General features: G+C 39.0%; 2 protein-coding genes and 1 long non-coding RNA gene across 10 annotated transcripts in view; 1 reads left to right on the plus strand and 2 right to left on the minus strand.

The window, feature by feature from the left end:
- Positions 1 to 13178, plus strand: part of LOC110050756 (voltage-dependent L-type calcium channel subunit alpha-1D-like) — a 60651-nt gene extending 47473 nt beyond the window's left edge. For 4 of the 5 annotated variants that reach the window (XM_020756707.2, XM_089274970.1, XM_020756706.2 and 1 more), the window contains 9 exons: positions 141 to 268; positions 394 to 490; positions 936 to 1140; positions 1444 to 1544; positions 1717 to 1755; positions 1990 to 2129; positions 8758 to 8854; positions 10217 to 10358; positions 10690 to 13178. In XM_020756707.2, the coding sequence (XP_020612366.2) occupies positions 141 to 268; positions 394 to 490; positions 936 to 1140; positions 1444 to 1544; positions 1717 to 1755; positions 1990 to 2129; positions 8758 to 8854; positions 10217 to 10358; positions 10690 to 10904 (1164 nt within the window). In that variant the 3' untranslated portion in view covers positions 10905 to 13178. Of the gene's footprint in view, positions 1 to 140; positions 269 to 393; positions 491 to 935; positions 1141 to 1443; positions 1545 to 1716; positions 1756 to 1989; positions 2130 to 2634; positions 3296 to 8757; positions 8855 to 10216; positions 10359 to 10689 lie in introns of those variants that run through there. The other variant, XM_089274971.1, reaches the window with a different exon arrangement.
- LOC149102092 (uncharacterized) lies at positions 2740 to 8016 on the minus strand. Its single transcript, XR_016202459.1, has 2 exons — positions 7442 to 8016; positions 2740 to 2992 (listed from the first exon to the last, which is right to left on the minus strand). It is a non-coding gene; the product is annotated as an uncharacterized LOC149102092 (long non-coding RNA).
- Positions 13179 to 13561: 383 nt separating the features above from the next.
- The window catches only part of LOC110050757 (uncharacterized), a 40644-nt gene continuing 32665 nt past the window's right edge, over positions 13562 to 21540 (minus strand). For 3 of the 4 annotated variants that reach the window (XM_089274973.1, XM_089274972.1, XM_089274974.1), the window contains exons 55-69: positions 21032 to 21085; positions 20865 to 20918; positions 20693 to 20746; positions 20069 to 20122; positions 19916 to 19969; positions 19627 to 19644; positions 18962 to 18979; positions 18773 to 18790; positions 18655 to 18672; positions 18420 to 18437; positions 17991 to 18050; positions 17455 to 17799; positions 17159 to 17233; positions 16806 to 17021; positions 13562 to 14430 (exon numbers count right to left, since the gene is read on the minus strand). In XM_089274973.1, the coding sequence (XP_089131099.1) occupies positions 14284 to 14430; positions 16806 to 17021; positions 17159 to 17233; positions 17455 to 17799; positions 17991 to 18050; positions 18420 to 18437; positions 18655 to 18672; positions 18773 to 18790; positions 18962 to 18979; positions 19627 to 19644; positions 19916 to 19969; positions 20069 to 20122; positions 20693 to 20746; positions 20865 to 20918; positions 21032 to 21085 (1203 nt within the window). In that variant the 3' untranslated portion in view covers positions 13562 to 14283. The remainder of the gene's footprint in view (positions 14431 to 16805; positions 17022 to 17158; positions 17234 to 17454; positions 17800 to 17990; positions 18051 to 18419; positions 18438 to 18654; positions 18673 to 18772; positions 18791 to 18961; positions 18980 to 19626; positions 19645 to 19915; positions 19970 to 20068; positions 20123 to 20692; positions 20747 to 20864; positions 20919 to 21031; positions 21086 to 21540) is intronic. The other variant, XM_020756711.2, reaches the window with a different exon arrangement.

The following is a 21540-nucleotide window of genomic DNA, read 5'->3' on the forward strand; positions in this document are numbered from 1 at the left end:
AGTACGGAATACTTATCATGACTTGCCATTCTATAGAACAAATTACGTATTGGGCGTGTTAGGGCCTCTGGGAACGCTGTCCCAAAAGCGCCCCTAATGACATTTGATCATGAACTCTTTCATTTTTCCTCTTTTTCTAGATGTTAAATCTGTTTGTAGCTGTTATCATGGATAACTTCGAATACCTTACTCGTGACGAGTCCATCCTTGGTCCGCATCACTTAGACGAGTTTGTCCGCGTGTGGTCTGAGTTCGACCCCGCCGCCACGTATGTATTGAATCTAGCTAGTGCGCATGTGTTCTTGTACTATTTTAATTTACTGTGACAGTCCATGTATTTGGTAGGGCGTACCATGTTGATGTTGATTCTAACACATCTTTGTTATTGTTCAGCGGATGTATTCACCACAGCGAAATCTACAAGGTGATGTGTAGCATGTCTCCTCCTGTTGGCTTTGGTAAAAAATGCCCAAAGATCGTTGGTTATAAGGTATGTATATCAATCTATACTTGCTATTCATGATAAAATCACGACATCTCTTTTCACGCCGTGCCTCTTTCGGACAGATCCAAATGAAAAACTTTTGGCTTGTTACGCTTGTCGTAGCGTGACTATCCAAATCACGGTCACTATATCATTGCAGGTTGTGAACTAGCTTGAAAGGACTTCTTTTCACGCACGCCTATGTCACGAGCGCCGTTGAGAGACGTTTGAAATTACATCCGAAAACTCCAACACTTATAACCTGGCACTAACTGACTGAGCACCTGGAAATGTTGGGTGTCTGGCGCTCTGGTTGGTTCTTACCTCATGTTACTCAGTGGGGGAATTCGAAGGCCATGATATAGAGATCTAATTTGTAATATTCCTAATGCCAGGCAGAGGTAAAATGTCCTCGAAATAAGTTATCTAACCTTACTGTGTTCATCCTCAGCGCCTGATCAAGATGAACATGCCGCTGAACGAGGATAACACGGTGTCATTCAGTACCACCCTCTTCGCTCTCATTCGAACGTCACTGAACATCAAGCTACGCGGAAACATGAATGCAAATGATACTGAATTAAGGAGAATGATCAAACGAGTTTGGCCTAAAACATCACAAAAAGTGCTCAATAGTTTAATACCTAAACAGTTAGGTAAGTGATAGTGATTTTTTTTCTTCTTTTGAAATGGTTTGGAGAAAGAAGGCAAGGGGGGCTGGGTTGGCTGTCGTCCAGCCACATGTAAATTAGTCTGCTTTGGGTCTAAATGGGTCTAAAAAGAAGTACGTTGAATCGAATATCAGGAAGTGATAGACGTCTTTACAAGGAAACTATGGATTTTGATTTCTGTGTGATAAATTTAAACAGACAATCAAAGCTGGAGTTATTTTGTTGTCTGTATACTGTAAATGGGAACTAGAATTCCTTAATATGTTGACGGCGTTATTTTTTTTGCAGAGCTAAGCTGTCAACAGATGACTATAGGAAAGATTCATTGTGCAAAGCTTATACACGAGAACTACAAATACCTTAAAAGAAAAGGCACTCAACCAGAAAGGGTAACTAAAGAGACGAAATTTGGTTATGAGTTGGTTATGAGGTCTTCTAAGAGCTAACAATGTTCGTGTTCAGTCAATCCTTCTAATAGTATGCGAAGAGTTCGATTCATTTACGGCCCGGCTACATAGCAGTGCACACCGTTATTTAACATATTTTTGTGGTATTTTTAAGGTTGAAAGGGAAGAAGAAAGAAGAGCTGCAAATTCTAAGGTAGGTGGCTTTGTTTGGTTGTGTTGTAGCTTGAGAAACAACATTCGAGGAAGGAGACCGTGGGAGGTTTCAGACTTGCGCCTAAATTTTGCTCGCCGTGCTGAGTATTGTGCTTGCTCAAAACAAACAAAGAAAGAGACTGCAAAACAGTCTATTTTTCTCTCTGGTGTGTGCGACACCATAATTCGTGCTTTTTCACATGGCGATATCTTCTTTATTTCCTTGTTTACGCAGAGAGGTCTTTTCTCTAAGTTGGTGGGATCTCTTCGACGCAATAGGAGACCGAATACAGGAAGAGAAGACATAGAACTCGGGAATATGGAGAGACGAAGAAACAGAGCTTACACCAGTGACGCTAGACTTAATGTGGCACGGTAAGAGATATATCGCATATACATGTAATGCCCGAAAAATTAGTCAGGAACCAGACTTATAAGCGGGTGAGATTCCATTAAGTCTGCGTATTTCCTCATAGCGCATTAGTGTTCATGAAACGCGGTAAATATGCGCCTGGAAATGCTCTACGCAAAACTGCCTTTCCAAACAAACTCAAAAGGTTTGTGGAACCCGGGGACGCTTGTGCTTTCGTGCACCCGTCATTTTGACAAGGGACGACCCGTCAAACTTAGCATTATCGATTTTCCTATCACGAGGGTAAATCGGTTTATCACCTGCTCAGTATTAGCTTTGGAATAACCAATTTTGTTGTTTTCATGACAAAATTGAATAGCCGCCTGAAAACTTTTCATCACGTGCGCTAGTTAACAGGCAACTGCCTAACTCTGGTAAGTATGAGGGGTTTCTATGCGAGGGAGACTCAGCCTTGTGACACGTCGAGGTTGCAATATCATCAACTCGGTGTGCGTTTTATCTTTGCAGTGGCAGAAGTCAAGAAACACTTCAAGAGTCGTGCGAGTCCCTCTCGTTCCATAATAGTCATGATCGAGAAAATGGCCCCTATCCCATGCAATTTTGGATCTGAAATTTCATTGCAAACACAACTCTTATTTAATAGAGAATATATAATAAAAATAGCAATTTTGCAAGGCAAAAGCTCAACAGTGCGGACATTAATGTAGACTTGATTGACAGTCCAAGTCACGTGATGATCCTTTGGTCTGATGTGACGTACGGGGTGTGTTGTTGTCTAGTTCCCTCCGGGAAAATGCCTTTTTGTCCCCCAAGAGGAAGAGGTCTCTTCGCTGGCTTTGTAAAGTGAACAACACATTGTGTCTTCCTAAAGAGGCAAATGGAAAGAAATACCGTGACGTCCGTTAAGACATACGTTTAAGATGTACTAAGCAGTAGATAACCAAGGATATGCCTGACAAGGAGAGATGGATTAACTCCACGTGCTGTTCACGTGACTAATGTCAGAAAGCTATGACAAGGAGTAGCATTTTAGCTCAAGACCAAGCGTGGAGGAGTCATCAACGCCGAAAGTTCAGAAGGGGTTTCGCGGATAAAGTTAACTAAAAATAGCTACATAGCTAGAGGCAGTGTTCAATTAAACTTGTGAAGTCATGTGTATTTCTAATGGTACCCAGACTCTTGGTTCTTGACTTTTTCTTGATGAAGATTGATCCATTTTTTATTTGGAAAAATATTTGCTTCATTAAACAGAGATAATTTAAAAACAATGACTAAAAAATCAATTTTGCTTCTCAAAAAACCTTGTTTTCCTTGTCGAAAAAAAGTGTGAAATAGAAATAGAAACAAATCCAACGAAACCGCGAAAAGGAGCTGAAAACATTAATTCCTTTTTTTAATTATGCTGCTGGGCAGCCTTGGGACAGCATTTTTGCGGTAAGCAGTGCAATAAACATGGCACTGCGGGTGATAGTAACATAGCCACGGGTACAATATAAGCTAATATACACATAATCAAGGTCAATAACAACGTAGAAATGTTCAATATCAAATCACGCCTTCAGAGTATTCGTTTTTGCGGAAGCCCATGGTCTCCTGTTTGTTGTCATAAATATTTCCGAGCGGTTACCCATCTAAGAGATGGCGCCGCCGGAAAGGGCTTACATCGTGCCATCAGAGGGAAACAGGTGTTTTCTTGATTGTGTTATGAAATTAATAATACACATGAAAAAATTACTCGATTCTGATTGGCTAAGAGTAGTGCAGTTCAAGTGTAACACCAGTGCAAAAAGTGTAACATCAGTGCAAAAAGTGTAACACCAGTGCAAATTACACATCGAAATTCTGGATTATGATTGACTGAAAGAAAATAGCAACTTTTCTAAGAAAATGATATCACGTAAAATGATGAAAATTTTGTGCTGAAACTTTGAAAAAAGTTTTCTCAAATGAGAAAAAATGGCTTCAAGAAAGATCTTCCGGCACTTCCTCCGCGCGAATTTTTTCATGTTTATATTATTAATAAGTAATCATACGGTTTTTCTCGTTCAATTTGGAGTTAATTTGCACTTGTGAGTTTTTCAAAAAGCTGAAATTGCACTCACCGAAGCGGCTCGTGCAATTTCAGCTTTTTGAAAAACTCACTCGTGCAAATTAATTCCAAATTGAACGAGAAAAACCGTATGATTACCTATACTTATTATTTGGTTCTGTTGTAGTCTTGTCATTTGGCTTTGAATCATTGTTCAGTCAGTTTACTTTTCGTTGCTGAAAGTCTACAACCACTTTTCCGGGACTGAAGATGCTATTTTTCATGTTCACCCCGGCGAAATAATATTTCATGTTGTTATGCAACAGGGTAGTCATTTTATTGTTAAATGTACCCCAAATAGAACTTGTTCAATGACACTGAGTACAAACTCTGTACATTCAAATCCATTTTCTACCGTCGAATTGTGGTTAATCTAAGCATTATCGAAAGAATACCGTTTCAGAAATTACCGCAAAGTTTTCAAACCCAAAGACACCCTTTTCACTCATATTCATTCACTCTTGTTTCTTACCCTTTTGGCAGCAACTGGTATTAATTTCTGTTAATTTACAACTACGCGGACATTTCAGCATGTCCAATTCGAACTAATATTGCGACTCTGCATGAAACAACACGTGTGATACAGCTCAGTGCATCTCGAAATGTATAATAACTTACAGCGTTTTCGTTACTCAGTCAAAGAGCTTTTTTGATTAGATGTTCAAATGTCTTTGTGTTAAAGTGATATGAAAAATGCAAAGTATAGTACCTGAATTATGATTTTATTTCTGCCTGGCATTTGAACAAGGCTCGAAAATCGTTTTTTTCTTTTTATAGACATACATGTATAATTTACTGGAACAATGCCTAGCCTCTTATCGATTGCTAATGGTTTGCTACTCCCAAAATATACGTGTCTTTTTAATAAAGAGCATCAATAAACGTTTGACGACATAAACGTGCATTTCCAAACGCAAAAATCGACTTAACCATAGTGTGTTTGCTCGCGACAGATAAGAATGCAAGATATTTGCTTGACGCGACCAGATTCCTCGATTTTCGTCAGTTTCCTGTCGTGGTAAGCCGTTTCATAGTTATCTTTTGGCGGTTTAATTCCTGCTGTTTGACCGGAAAACTTCTCTTTCGCCTTACGCTGATTTATGAGATATATCTTCTTTTATACTTCCTGTTTTAAAAGCCTCTATTCTAGAGTCTATTGAGAACAGAACATGAGCTGACATCTTGATATATTTGGCCCTGAGGCATCCAAAAAAAATTACTACACTTTTGTTGCAATTTCCATCCTTCTTTTTAAGAACCTGCATTTCTTTCGTTGAGACATGACTGAGTAATTCAAGTACTGTTTTAGGCGAGAAAGTTGTTGACTTAACCGTCAGTTCAGTAATCTCTCTCTCTCGTTTTCTCGCCAGTATCCTTCCGTCCTTTGTTCTGATTGGCTGTATCATTCGTGATAACCTCAAGTGACGCCTATGGGTTACTCACCGCCATTAAGTCGTATTTCTCAATACAATATTTAATGACGCGCGGTGAAAAAGAAATATTCTCATATTCTACTTGAGTTGCTTTCTCTTTTTTGCTAAATAAGTACGCAAAAATTTCCACATTTACACATCATCCAGATTAAAAAAAAGATTGGCGCTAGGGAAACCTTACCAAGGAAACAAACTTCCATTTTTTTGGCATGCAGATATAATGAAAGTGAAAGCTGATAACAGGGCTGTAGCCAAAAAAGGTTTTGGCTGAGGCAATGTTCACAAAAAATTGTGACTGAGGCAGTGTCCATGAAAAATTATGACTGAGGCAATGTCCCTGAAAAAATTATTACTGAGGGAATGTTCATGAAAAATCATGACCGAGGCATTGTCCATGGTTAAATTCTCTTCAGTCCTAGGTAATTAGGGTGTTTAGATGACTATAAACAACAAGAAATCGAAAAAAAAAAACGACCAAGGGATTTGCCTCGGTCTGCCTGTTACAAGCAACGGCCCTGGAAAAGGACGCGATGTGAGTCAGTGCCGTGTGTATTTCAAACCAGTGAGAAAATTTATGTATATTTTTTATTTTGGACCATTTTGCGGCCCCGGTGAAAAACATGTTTTTGCGTTAAAAAGCTTCGGGCTCTTCCTTCAATTTAACTTTTTGGTTGCGTCCGACAATTTTGTGTTGATAATTTGCGGATATGAAGCTTAAATAGAAATCGCCATTTGACTAAATGAACGTCACTTAGATAACTTGTATAACGAAATACTTCATCAATTTGTCAACATGTGAAAATTATTGAAATATCACATCACTTGGGATTTTTTTAATATAAAGTTCTTGTCAGATATATGATCATAAAAAAACTAGAATTTCTACAAAGGTTGCATATATTAGAGATTCAGCAAAATATGCAACTGGTTTTTTAACTATACAAGAAAAGCCTCAATGTAGCCAATTTGCAATTTAGTGGGTATACTTAGAAAACATTCAAGACAGTTAAGTAATTTTTAAAATGAACCTTTTTAACAGCTAAAAATAACACTTTTTTGGTAATGAATGCTGAGTGGCGTTTAAAATAACAGACACAACGACGCACATGTTTCTAAAAGCTATCATCTCCTAACTTTGCAGAACACAACATGTCTTGCGGTTATAACTTGACAGAAAACGACAGGTGAAAATGACGTTCTGGAAAAACCGCTGGAGCTATTAAGTGTCGTTTGAATGAATATTCAAAAAGATTGTTCTTAACACTCGCCTTATTCAATCTTTATTAATGAATCTATTTTTTTGTCATACTAAGTGTGTGTACAAATTTCTAATGCCCCTGCCGAAATACGGTCAGCAATAAAAATGATCACATTGATCTGTACAGAGTTTGTTCTTGCAGAGGAAAAACACTTCTTTGTAATAAACCAATACAACGAAAATTGACAATAGCCTTGTTTCATTAATATTGAAACTAACTTGTGTTTACACTCCCAAATGGAAATTTACTTGATTACTTTCAACTTTAAAGAATGGTTCAGTTGAAATTTTGTATTTACACAAGCATGCGATGAATTGGATTGAAAAGATAATACTTTGAAAGGTTGTCATGGACATGCGAGGATGTGATGAAGATTTCTAGTGCTAAAATGTGCATAAAGTGCTCATTGGAAAAGTAAAGTTTTCTACCTTAATTCACTTCAGTTACTTAAAACCCATTACAAGATATGCCAAACCGGCCTACCTTAAGTTCATTGACAGCAGTTTATACATAACAACTTTATTTCAACTCACCTCGTTCGACGATCACTTCTTGTACCCTCGGTTGATTTAACGTCTCTCATTTCGCTTGATTTCAGTTTTTGTTTTCCAACCCTGATTAAAAAAGTAATGAATTTGCGCCGATACTTTCTAACTTCCTTACATGTTAAAATCCGTGGACACAGCTAGGCAGGTGCGGTTACCAGTGAAAAAACCGACGGCGGATGCGAGGCCGATCACTTATGTGCTTGAATATGTATTAATATTGTTTCTTATCGTCGTAGCACTCAATAATTCATAAGAACATTGCTTCAGCATCGTCACAGTTGATTAACCCTTCATCAAGGACGTTTCAGGATGCCGCCTGCGTTTGCTTTCGTCAGTTATCGTTGCTTGTGTCTCCGATTTCTCAGCTACTGAAATGTTGAATGCGTTCACTGTCGAAAGAAATTGACAATCACCTGAGGAATTGTAGAATCCAGACCTCTCCTATTTGTTTGCCCCATGCCAAACTATGCTTTCAAATGTGATGCGTCCCTGGTTTGGTCTGGTTACAATCTAAACTGATATGTTGTCTTTAACAGAAGTAGCAGTTTCATTTATGTAAAATGTGTATCTTCGGGGAAAGATAGACATGTAAGGCATGCGCAAATGTCTTGAATGCCCCCCGGCTAACGTCCTTGTTAATATAACATAAATTTGCAGCAAATAGCCAATGAACTAACCATAGTTAATAAGGGGGAATGGTTATGAAACTCGACAAAGTTCTTTGTTGTATGTGTTTGTTCGCTTTTTTTGGCCTTGACCGTGCACAAAACACAATGGTTGTTTACTCCGCACTGAGGAAATAACTAAAAGAAACGTGTTGGTTACTCATAACTACTCGTAACTCATGCATAGTGTATGAACGCAAAACAAAAGATTGTACACGGTCATGGACTTTTCAACATAAATCTTGGCATCTTTATTTGCTCCTTTGATGTTTGCCGGGCTTCATAACCAGTCCCCTCTATTAACTATGAACTAACCAGGAAAGATGGAAACTCGGTTCTATAATTATTAGACGAGATAAAGAGGGATGATCCGTTACAGTTTTGTTCACGAAAGGATGAATGGCAGGACTTTCCCTTCATCCCTCTTGTTTCTGTGGAATAAAAGCAAAACCCAAACAATTTCAGATTACTTTATAGACTATACTTAGTTGAAAACCACTAAAAAAACCCAGCATCGACATTTCATGAACTACTTTCTCAACCAACAGAATTGTCTCAGCTTGTTTGAATGCTTGGCCTCATTAGGTCTTGACAGTTTTTGTTTTCCATCTTTATTTTTTTTGGTTGTTTTTGTAGACGTCTTCCCAGACAAGCTAGCATGGACCTCAAACGGCATAGCAGTTGGGGCCCAAGCCCGAAGTTGAATGGCGACGTTAACAGAAATGGAATGCAGGTATATGAATAACTTATATCCGGTATTATTAAAATCTGGATCATTGGATAATGCAATTCGAGAGTTTTCATCGGCTTAGCCATCATGGGATATGAGCCATTGTTATACCTCCCAACTCAAATACGTTTCCTGATTGGAGGAGAACGTGTTACGTGTCGTGGGTCAGAACTCATTAATTCCCTTGGGCGAACAAAGCTCACTAACTCTCTAGGGAAACAACAACTTGAACTTTCGACTCGCACGTGATCAGGTCGTGCCCCTTGAAACCGCGGCAAATTTGTGAGCCAGCCGGCGTCAAGCAAACGATTTCTTCGCATCTTTTTTCTATTTTTGAGTTAAGAGGTATAACAAAACACTTAATGACTGGTCCCGCGGGAAACATGGAGTTTTGTTTCCTCTCCAAGGAATCCCTGTTGAAAGTCAGTGAAAAGTCGGGGAAGTTTATCTTGTGGTTGCCGCAAATTGTTTTATTAGATGTTTTCGTATAGACAAGGCAATCTTGTTTTAAAAGTTATCTGAGCTATCCTTATTTTTGTTGATTCATGGCCAGAATAATCATCCTGCACGGTCAGTGAAAATTGTTTTGTAGTCACTAAAAAGTCAGGAAAAGTCAGGGATTTTTTTTTGTTCAAGTAGGTGGCAACCCTGCTATAATCTAGGGGTGTTTTTAATAAAACAATTATTCCACTCGTGCTTGTTGGATTTAATGAGATGATTATAAACAACTCATATCCAACGCGCGCTTGTGGAATAACTGTTAATTTTCCTTGAACTTCGCTCTCGCAAAATTGTTCGCTTCTCGGAACATATAATGTCCGCGGACAAATTACCGTGCATATTTTCGCGCCAAATGGAGGCTATTGTTTCTCTATTTTGAAAAACTGGTTTGGTACATTAAAGCACCTGAAAATAAGGCCGAACTAAAATTCCGTGTGCCAATGACCAGAATTTACTCTGTACACCTGGAGCTAAGTTGAGGATCACGCATCTGGATTAAACTTTGTGGAAGCCATGAAAATGCTAGTTAGAGGCAAAGGAAAGCAATGCTGCCCTCAGATTTTCTAGATGTCCAGTGAAGTTTTTCCCTTTCTTTCTGGGAATATTTATAGGCGGCCAGCTAGAGACGTCTTCCATTTATACTGTAACCGATATATTTTTAGATAAAATGATAAAACCCGACCTGAATTAGCCTTGTTGCATGCTGTGCGCGTGAAAGGCTTGAGAACATGGATTGAGTGTACTTTTGTGGGTGTAAATCTTGTGTAGTGGACCGTCAGAATCGGAAACTGTTGAGCTGTTCTGCTTGTACTGCAGCGTTTCTGTGTTTATTAACGTAATGCATTTACTCCACATTGTCACCAGCCTCACCCAGACTCCTCTCGTGCTGTGATGGAAGCTTCGGTACCCTGCAGTGTAGCCACACCAAATGTTGCGGAGCAGTTCAAAGATCAGGCCGTTTTACCCGCCGCTTACCTAACACCAACCACTAGAAGGAGCGACAAAGGTGATCATCCTTACACAATACATTTCAAAATAGTTTTGTCCTTTTTTATTGCACATTAGCTTTGAGATTCAGAATTGGCGTGAATTTCTAGTTCACCTCTTCATTTCAGTGACAATTTCTATTATCCTTTCTGTCCTTTGTTTTCTTTTTGTAACTCATCATAAATGTGTCTCAAGCCTCGAGTCTCGGATTAGAGAAATCGCCTTTTTCAAACAACGGGCCCTGAAACTCAAGTTATGCTTCTCAAGTCTTTATTATCGCTGTGAGTTGGTTACACGCCCCCTGACTGGGAAACTTTCTAAAGAGTTACACCTTTTTTCTGACCTTGTAGTTCTTGTCGAGGGAGCTTCTTTAGATCTGGACAGTTCAAGCGACAGTGATACAGGAGTGGAAATGGATAAAGACCGGCCTCAAGTGAAGCAGGATCCATATTTCGATGATATGATAACGCGTATCAACGTTCAGCTAGAGGAAGCTGTGGCTCGCGGCACAAGCCCTTACGCTATATATGGGCTGGAAGACGACGATGCAGATGACTGGTGCTGAGAGAGATTGTTTCCTCTTGTGAAACTGAATGTGCATATGGCCGCTCGCAGTGCTGGCAGCTGACTCAGATCAATCTACCATTCCCCAATGTTCGAGTATTAGTGAAACGAACTTCAAATACACACAACGTTTCTTGTGCAAGCCGCATGAACGCTCGCTCGATGTTGAGATTTTTCAAGCCCTCTTTTTTAAATGGTCAATCGTGATGTAATCACTTCGACGGTCTTCAGACCTAGAAAAACACACTCAAGAAAATAACTAACGTCCGTGCATTAAGTCTCCTTGGTTTTGAGACTGACATTGTTGAAGGCGACAAAACTGAGGGGAGTCTTTGGGATAAACATTGTTATTCTTTCCTACGGCTATGGAATGGGACGCAAATCAATTATTGACTAAGAACTGGTTGGATCCAAAGATTACAATTAAGCTTTGTGTAGCCTCACTCTTGTGAGAGGCCACGCGTACAGTGGAGCCTCGATTTAACGAACCTCTATTTAACGAAGTCCTCGATATAACGAACGATATTCTATGTCCCGGCCAAAGTTACAGTAAAATGTATGGAATAGAACCTCGATATAACGAACCTCGATATAACGAATTTTTCGATATAACGAACATAATCCGGAAGCCCAAACGTAAAATCTACCTCGATATAACGAATTACAATGTCAACATGTGGCAGAAGATAAACGCTGAACAGATCAACAGTCAACAAATCCTTGAAATCCTTATTGTAAAGAGACAGCAACCTTTCAGTCAACAGCTTATTATATGTCATAGACATTGGCACTATTATAGTAGTATTTCGACATCAATCAACTTCTGACAATTTTCTGTATAACCTCTATGTTGCAACATTTTTAAATCGCTACTCTGAAAGTGTCGTTCTTTTGTAAACAAAAGCTGCGCGTCTCCTCAAAAGGGAAAATAATTGATACTGAAAGCCACCATGCTTAATGAATTGCATCTCAAAATGCGACACTTCTTGGTGACGAAAATTGCATTGAATTGCGTGACAGAAATCACCTGTGTTACAAATCAATCATTAACTATGACCTCGATATAACTAACATTTTGGTCGTTTCCCCTCAAATTCGTTACATCGAGGTTTTCGATATAACGAACCCTCGATTTAACGAACAAATTTGGCCGGTCCCCAGCGACTCCGTTAAATCGAGGTTCCACTGTATTATGCTTAGCAGAAGTCTCCGCATCAAGTTGTACTCGGCCTCGGTGGAATGACGATTTAAACCGAGTCACAAACTTGAAACCAACACTTAATGATCCAAAGGGAAAACAATATATTCAGTTAATCAAATAAACAAAATAACTCGGAAACAATTCGCGGCATCGACCGACAGTCCGCACTACAAAGCGTAATTTATATTAGCAGTGAACTGATGTTAGCATTTAAATAAGATGAGACAATTAAATTATTCTAAATGCTATTCCACAGTTGAATTGCCTTTAAGAAAAGACAAAAGCTAAAATATAATAATAGTTCGATATACTAATATACAGATCTACAAATTTTGTAATTACTTCCTTGGAAAAGGGAAGTAGGTTTTTCAACCGAAATATTTCATTGAACGCTTATGTTGTAGTTATCGTTATTATTAACAGTGTTATACTTTGTTTTTTATTGAGTAAAGTAACAATTTGTCAATATAGTATGGTATAATAGGGATGCCGGACACAATTTTTTTTATTTCCGCTGGCATTTGGAGTTTTCATTTTAAAAAATTAATTTAGTAGATATGTGGCTCCGTTGTGATAATAACGTAAATTGAAGACGATTTTTTTGTTATCACTCTCTTCCATGATCGCTCTGAAAAAGTTGCCGTCTGCCAGCCGGGTGAAATTAATCGCGTTCTCGTCTTGTCGTCGTATCGTTATTATCTCAATATCAGATCAACTCCGTTACGATATTGGCAAACATTCAAGATTAATTTAAGTTTAGCTACTTTAGTTGAAATTTCCTTACTCTGTTGTACTTTGCAACAGCGGCTATCGCCAATGTTTTAACTTCAATTTTATTTGTTTAAAAGCAGCTTTAGCAACATCTCACCCTTCAACTCCTTAAAACAATAGAGTTGCGTTGGTTAGAGCGAATCCTAATCTGACAAATTTTCGCGCTCCAATGGGAACCTTTAATTTCATAGTGTTAATTTCTGATTAAACGCCAAAGGTTTTAGATAATAAATTATTGCGAAGTGGTTATTATACAACTGGAAACAGGGTAGAAAACACAGAATAAATCGCTAATTTAACACACTCGTTCGTTTTAACCAGCGACCTGATGGGTGCGTTAAAACCCTGTGCTGAACCACGTGACCTTGTCAATCAAGAGAATGACGACCAGCATCTAGTGTCCTGACTGAAAATGAAATGTGCAGAAGCGTTGTAAAATTCAAGATTGGCGCGGATATATGAACGCTTTTTGAATTTTTCACTTTGGAACGTTTATTGCTATCCTTGACATAAAACTTTCACTGCTTCCTGGCCCACCCATTTCATTTCCAGTAATCGTTGATGGTCAGGTTCACATGATTACGGGCTTGAGGTTTCTACTTAGCTGATTTTGAAAAGAAACATGAATTATGTCGTAGTTTCTAAGTCAATTCAACCTTTCAAAGCAGCGGTGAAAGAGCCCCGGCTATTTTATTCGGATTTTTATTAAAATTCTACTCAATCTTACAAAACAAAACCGTCTCAACTTTTTAGGTTTAAACATTTAGAATAAAAGTGGAAACCGCACAAATTACATGCAGATACGTTCTAACGTTAACTCACAAGTTTTTGGGTACTGTTAAGAACTTTAGTTAGAGCTAGCTATTGCTTGATCTAAAATACTGCATTAGCAACTTTCGCCGACCACTCCTTACCTCCTCCCAAACAACTGGTGTAAGAAGTACAGAAATGTTTAACCTAAATAAACCTTGTTTGTTCGGAGTCATTCCCTTCCCTTCTCAACAAAACACATTTAAAACTCATACTCTCAGTCCCTCATTTAGCCGAGTAACCAGCCGTTCTCAAAAGTGCCAAACTGGTGTCTACGGTTACCCTTGACTGGACGTTGAGAGCAGCACACGCCACTGTCGCCGCAGTTAATTCAGGTCCCACGTTAGATAATAATAAACCCTTCTTGTTTAAATGAAACTTGACCAGCAAGGGTACAAAGAGTTAGTTTAGAGTCCGGTGATTTAAGAACGTTATATGGTTAAACCATAGAGATTTAATGTAAGAAGTAGCCAAGAGCGGGAAAGTATCCCCTGTCTATAAAAAATAAATACAGCGGCTTTCTTAATAGCTGGTTTAGTCGCTTTCTACTAAAAGAAACTAAGTCGTCGTAATCTGTCAAATGTCCTCCAAAACTTAATCACTGGTAGCAAACTGGTCCAATTTTGACGCCAAACTGTTCGTTGCCAACTGCTCGATGAAAGAATGTCAAGTCTTCAAGGGGGAGAACGTCAACTTTGTCACTGTCAAAGATAAACTCGGTTCTGCGCCACCTTCCATCATCGCGCTATTGAAAAATAAACAATAAAACATCCGTTTAGAACAACTGCGATACTTTGAGTGAGAAAAACACTTCATGCACAGCCTGCCCCACTTACGACTAACTGAACAATTCTTCTGGGCGCTTGCTAACTCAATGATGCACGCTTAAGGTCATTCCCCCGAAAAAGAACGCACAATAGATTTTCATTCAAATTTTGCCTTTTGCCTGCTTATATCAAGACTTGAATTTTGAAATAAAAAAAGGGGGGGTCCCGGTATTCATTTAAGGACAGGAAGACCTTCAATGAGTCCCATAATTCCTTAAATTATCTGCTCATAGAAACGTTTATATTTGAACACTAACTATGGGTTGTAGGATGATTCGTCAAGTAATCTGTCGGTATGTGTCGGTTTTTTGTACACTGTCGTTCGCAGTTCGTTTTTGTCGCGGCTTACCAAACAGTCTAGAAAAGGAAGTTTTCCACTTTCTTCGATTTCTTTAGTAAACTGGATGTCGGCGTTCTGTTCGTTTAGGTGGTCGTGAAAAGCGTCAATTTCGTCTTGTGAACGGCGGTAAAAGTGTCGTCAACGCAGCGTAACCAAAGCGGTATCGCTTGTCGGCAAGTTGAAAGGGAGCGTTCCTCCATGTGTTGCATCACAATTTCTGCGACAACAACAGAAACAGGCGACCCCATGGCTGTTCCATGCAACTGTTTGTAGTGTTTCCCGTTGTACTGAAAGTAAGTCGATGTAAGGCAAATATTCAGTAAGTCCACGATGTCTTCGGTCGGTAACGGTAGTTTAAAGGTATCGATATCGCGGAGGTCACGGGTTCGAATCCCGTTGAAGCCCTGATTTTTTTTCAGGCTTCTTCTTTCCAACTGCTTAAATTGGAAAATTTACTGCGACGATCAATCTTCACTTTCATCTACAACCGCAGTTCAAATATGAATTACTTCAAATGTACTTCACATAATTAACGGTTGATTGTTGTATAGTGGTCTCGGTACACTGTAATGCCAATCCTTACGGTAGCAAAAACTATGGTGACTGGTACATTTACCCATAGTTCTTAGCACACGAAAACCTAAACAACGTTCATAAAAACGTACAGAAACGTTATAAAATCTTCAAACCTAGGCTACTTAATATCCTCAGTACAGGGACAAATACTGTAATTATAAGGCTTTCTTTGTGCCTTTTGGGCTGTGTTAGGTTCGCGAGGCATTGTGGTAAAATGTACAGCCGTCATCTTTTTTCCTACGGTGGATTAAAGTGGAACACTGGGATTTAATATGTTCCAAGCACACAGTGTTCTTGAGGGCACGTACTATCCTTTACGAGTGCTAACTATGCTGTCATTTTCAGTGATAATTTGTTACTCTGAAATAGAAATTGGTATATATTCACTGTATAGAAAGGTGATCGCTGCATTCAAACTAAATGAAAAAATCGTTAGGTCCCGGTACTCGTTTCCGAGAAAAGACGATGATTTGTCTCTCGTAAACCAAGCCGTTTAGAAAAAGCCACCATTTTGTGTATGTTATGCATATGCACGCGCTCGCGAACGCGCGCTAATGACGCGAAGGTCGTGCGCAGTAGGGATGCGCAATTCTGAGGAATAACCTTAAGGTGATTCCTAAGTATTGCATTGCGCATCCCTACTGCGCACGATTTTCGCGTCATTAGCGCGCACCTATGAGCGCGTGCGCGTACAAAACGTAAGAGATTTCCCTCAAACTAAGCTCAATAGCGAAATAAATGCTCCTTTTCTCTTAAACGAGCACGGTAACCCCCACTTTTTATTTCATAATTTCAATGAGAACAATATCCTCAATAACTGAGAAAAAAATTAGCAGAAATCTATCGCTACTTTTTTGGCAAATGAAATAAATAGTCCAGAGGGAGACATAACGGGCACATCAGCGGATGTCCAACTTATGTTTCCTTTAAAGGATAAAAAATGCAGGGTATTTGAAGACATTTTTTCCTGGGACGTAGATGAATAAACAGTCAAAGAAATTCAAACTCTGTGTGATATAACACGCTACATTGAAAAACGATCGAGCTTATTTGTTGCGCACGGAGATTACCAAAAGTCACCTAAATAACCGTATTTGTCAGCATCGTGGCGTGAAAACAAGCGCGATGACCCCCTCTTTTTATTACGTTTTTAATATCTCCTTGTCCTGTAGCAACAGCATACCAAGTTTCATCGGAAATCTATGGCGGGCTCTTTTACTAGGGAATCACCTTAAACATGAGTCAATTGTTAAAACAAACATACATTTGAGCTCTCAAACACTGTTTAACAATTAAATTAATAATTAAGTTTAATAATTACTTTAACTCTTGCCAACTCATCTCAACTCCAGAGTAGAGTTTTACTAAAGACACTACCTGGCAGTAGTCCAGTGCAACGTTTGGTGTTGGATTGCTTGTCGGTGTAAAGTCGAATCCTTTTCTTCCATGAAAGATCCACGAGTAACGATGGCTTTTGGTGGCCCTATGGAACCATACTACAATTCTCTTACACTTGACTGTCACGGTTTGTCTGACTCTGGTGCTGACAAGTCGCAGGAAGTTAAACTGAATTTTACTGGCTAGGTAACTGATCTAAAAATAAAGAAATAAGTTTCATTAATCCATTTCACTCAATAAGTTTCATTTTGGTTAGTTTGTGTATTTGTACCGGTCTCAGTTTCATTTTTGGTAGTCTGTACAGTTGGATTTGTACTGCTACATCACATTACCTTAAAACCTTGTTCAAGATTTGAAAATCTTTCCCATGTTGCTTCTGGGCCACTTTTCCAGGTCCTTTTAGGGATCTGTTGATTTAAAAAAAAAATGCTTTTTCTGTGTATCGAAATGACGTTGCCCTACAATTGGCGTGTCAATGTATTGACAAACAATCAAGACATCGTATTTAACTGTCCACAGAAACTCTCAACAATATCACTGGCGGTCCTAAAGTTGTAAATAATGTCAGGCGGAATAAAGCACACGAATGGGCCAAACGCAACGCAAAGCAATAACCAAACGTGCTTACTTTATCCCGAAGAGGAGGAACACAGGATTCTCCACCAGCTGTAAAGTTGCAGTACACTTTAATGGCATCAGCAGGGCAACCAAGGTTTGGATCAATCCAGTAATAACCTGTAATAAACACGATCAAGCATCCATAAGTACCAACTAAGATTTTCCAACAGCTATTACAGTGAACAATTCTCATAACATACACACGCGATGAAGCTAGTTTCTCACCATCCCGAATGTCGTCAATGTCCATGAGTTCTTTACAAGTCATAGCTGGATTGTCCCTGGTGCCTAAAGGAAATTTGTAGTTCTCCACCGTTGAAGACATGTACAGTAGCGTCTTGAGATTTTGTACCGACTGATAAAAATGGACATAAAGTGGAATTAAATGAAAATAAAAGAGAAAATGAAAAGCAGGAGGGAGAAAGAGAAAAGAAAAACAAGCTAATTGCAGGTTATACAGAGACACAGAAAATACACCATACACGGATACGCACAAACAAGTGTACAAGCTCTGTGACGTACAGATTTGAAAGCTTAACCAGTTACCTGATCCAGGTAATTATGATGACCAAGCCTGTGAAGTCCGATCACCTGGCCAGGGGGACCCTAGAGTATAATAACATGGAGCAAGCATATCATCAGCATTATTATGCCCACCATCAATAAGTCCTCATGACAAAAAAAGCGTGATTGCTCACTTAACTCTAGTTAAACTACACTTTATTTCGAGTTCGTGGGATAGTGTAACTTTAGAAGTATTTGAAATATAGCAAAGAATTTTGTATGGTATGGCAAACAACCTCAAAATTTTAGTTTGAAAAGCCTTTTAAAGCCAAGCCACGTAATAAAACATTTACACGCAGAAGGCTCCAGATAAAAATTGCTTGTTTTAGGTGACAACTCTTAAATCAACGCGGGCAAATTCTACCCACTCGACGATTTTTTTAACCGGGTAGTGAAGTCAGCACAACTTACCGGTGGTCCACTTGCACCCTACAAATCAAATATGGAAACGTTATTTCAAGGCAGGCCCTTCACTGAGTTGATTAATGTTAGTTGTATGGCTATTTGAATACCAGTCGAGTTAATTGGAGAGGCCGAACTGTAAGCACGAGGTCTGGCTACTTTCAAATTCTATTTCACGTGCTGTCATACAAAATCGAAAACAACTTAAAGGTACTCAGTCAGTGACAAAAAGAGATGTACTTACGGAGATTCCTTTCAGCCCCTAAAGAAAAAAAAAGAAAGAAACAGAAACAAACGATTAAGATTTTGCAACCCATTTCAAACTGGAATGAACAAAATTGTGGAAAAAATGTCAGTCTTACCTTCTGACCTGCAGCTCCCTAGAAAATATTAAAAAAAACACAGGCAAACAAAAGTAGGTAAGTTACTTTGTCTCTCTCTTATCCGGAAATGGAACAAACAACATATAGAGTAAATTGTTGTCATCAAGGGATTTTTCTTGCTAAATTATAATAAGAAAAAGACATCCACAGTAAAGGGGAACCTCTTACCGGTACGCCTCTGCCTCCCTATGACAGAAAGAAATAAAAGTAAGATTAACAAACACAATAAATTTGTCAGCTGTTTTCCAAGGAAACCACAACTGAATATTACGTCCCATGACTCACATTACCAATAAGCAACTGATCTGAATATATTAGAGCGGTTTTCAATTGAGTGTCGTAAAACCAAAACCAAACCAATTACATACCAATTAAACAACTCAGTCAATCTCAAACCGTAGTAAAACCAAAACCAAAACCAAAGTAATTGTCTAATTACTTTCGACACTCAAATGAAAACCGCTCTATTTTAAAACCGAAGTTAAGGGTAATAGTAATTGTTTGATATGTTCAACCAAGCAGTACTAAATTATCGTAAGGTATCCCACAGTTGTTATTGTTTAATAAAAAAAAATACCAGTTACCCCTCCCCACCACCCACCCAACTAAGAGCAGCTTCATGTAGGTTTCGTGAACTCTGGAAACAGATTCGGACTTGAAAGAGTAGTTGTTTCACTGTTGTTCGTTTATGTTTGCTAAAAGCAAAGCAAAACATTTGAAAAGTTTGTAACTTTTAGAATCGTTATTAGACACTCAACCACTTCCCGGCATGAGAGAGGCATATATTTTCTTGAACTTGTCTGTGTACAAAGATACAACAAACAAAAACTTACCACAACACCGTAAAGACCCTGTATATGAAAGGGACAAAAGGAGTGGCTTTTAGTAATGTCGGTGATGTGAATTTAAAAAAAGAAAAACAAAATATAAAACAGTGAAAATATTAGGAATCAGTAGGGATGAACACAAGAATCAATACTGGCTAACAAATATAACGCTTCGATGACCACTGAGTTCACAAGAAACAAACTTTGGCGAGTTTGTTTTCTTGTTCTTTTTCTCGGCGTTGTAACATCAGTAGGCCCCTGCGAATAGAGTAAATAAATAGAATGCACCATGTACCTCATTTCCATCCGATCCTGGGCTGCCCTCACGGCCAGGCATTCCAGCATCTCCCTATATCATCCAAGACAACACTATTAGCCATCATAAATAAAATGCTTGCCAAGTGAAAATATTAAATAATAATTGACCCGCTCACATGCTCAAGCTTACCCTTTCTCCTGCCTTGCCAGCCTGTCCTCGAGGTCCCACAGGACCCTCAGATCCCTTTTGAAGAACAAAATTGTAAGAGTTAAAACTACAGACATCACAAAACGAAACCTGGAGTTCGGTGGTACTAATCTTCCACTTATATCTAAATTGAACCTTTTCAACAGGCTTTCTAATGTGAAAAAGTGCTAACGAAGCAGACGGTGAGAGCAACGATCAGGTAAGAAATAGAGCTCTCTCGCTCTTTCTTTCCACTTCTTTTGGCCCATTTTCCAGACACGGGGCTAGGATGACATAAAACTGAGCTTTTGGGCGAAGAGATAACAAAGTTAGCTTTGACGGGAAGTAGTATTCAGAATTTATCAAGTTTCGCTTTCATTGCTGTTTGATCTCTCACCATTTTGCGAGTTCAATATTGGTTAACTAAAAAGCAATCTAGCAAATCAGTGGACCAAGTCATAATAAAATACATTACAAATTTGATAGTATTTCCAAACAGAGTGGAAAATGAACTCGACTGTTATTGATAACATAACTCGGCTTGACAACCTGTTGTCAACGCTGATTTCCCGATATCTGTACAGCTTTATACAAGTAAGTCATAATTCCAACGGCAAACAAACTAACCCGCTTTCCTTTCGGGCCGGTAGGCCCCTTGTCTCCAGGACTACCTCTCTCCCCCTTTGGGGCCAAACAACAAACAAAAATTCATATTGGTAAGAATAACTTAATAAAGTACGTTAAATTTAAAGCAAATTTGAGCACGTATGTTTTTTTTCTGTCAATAACAACAGCTCACCATCTCGCCTCGAGTTCCCAAGTCTCCGGGTGCACCTTTTCCTCCGGGATGTCCCTGTTAAACAAATAGTGTGTTACACACAGAGAACATACTTTTCTGTCGTAAATATGTCCCTCAACATGAAGAAACTTTATACACATCTTTAACGAATAACAAAGAGATATTACCTCCACGCCTTTTGTTCCTAGGTAGCCAATAGGTCCAATCGCACCTTTTGCTCCCTTAACGGAAACAAAAAAACAAGTAAACGAGTAAACACATCATCCAGCCAAGTTAATGTGACAGAATGGGACACAGCCACCTGTCTTTTACTATTGGTGATAAGGTTTGTCTCACCAAACCTTGCCCTAGACGTTTTTAAGAGGGAAGGGAGAGGATAATAAGGCTGTGGTGAAGTCTTTGACCAACCGCACAAACTAGCTTCCGACAACTAGCGACGATCTATCCAAAGAGTTAAAACAAGTGACTCCCGCGCTGTTGGCGAATGGCTACCCGAAACGATTTATAATCGATTCGAGCAAACCTAAACGGTCACCTAAGCAGTCTGTAGCAGCTGCGCCGGAAGACGTTAAGAATCAATCGCGCGGTGTAATCTATTCCATTCCATGCAAAGATTGCGACAAACAATACATCGAGGAGACCAAACGGAAATTCAATACTCGGCACAGAGAACACC

The sequence above is a fragment of the Orbicella faveolata genome, unplaced genomic scaffold (assembly GCF_042242905.1).
Source record: "Orbicella faveolata isolate gen_17 unplaced genomic scaffold, um_ofav_v1 contig_36, whole genome shotgun sequence".
In the NCBI taxonomy this organism is placed as follows: domain Eukaryota; kingdom Metazoa; phylum Cnidaria; class Anthozoa; order Scleractinia; family Merulinidae; genus Orbicella; species Orbicella faveolata.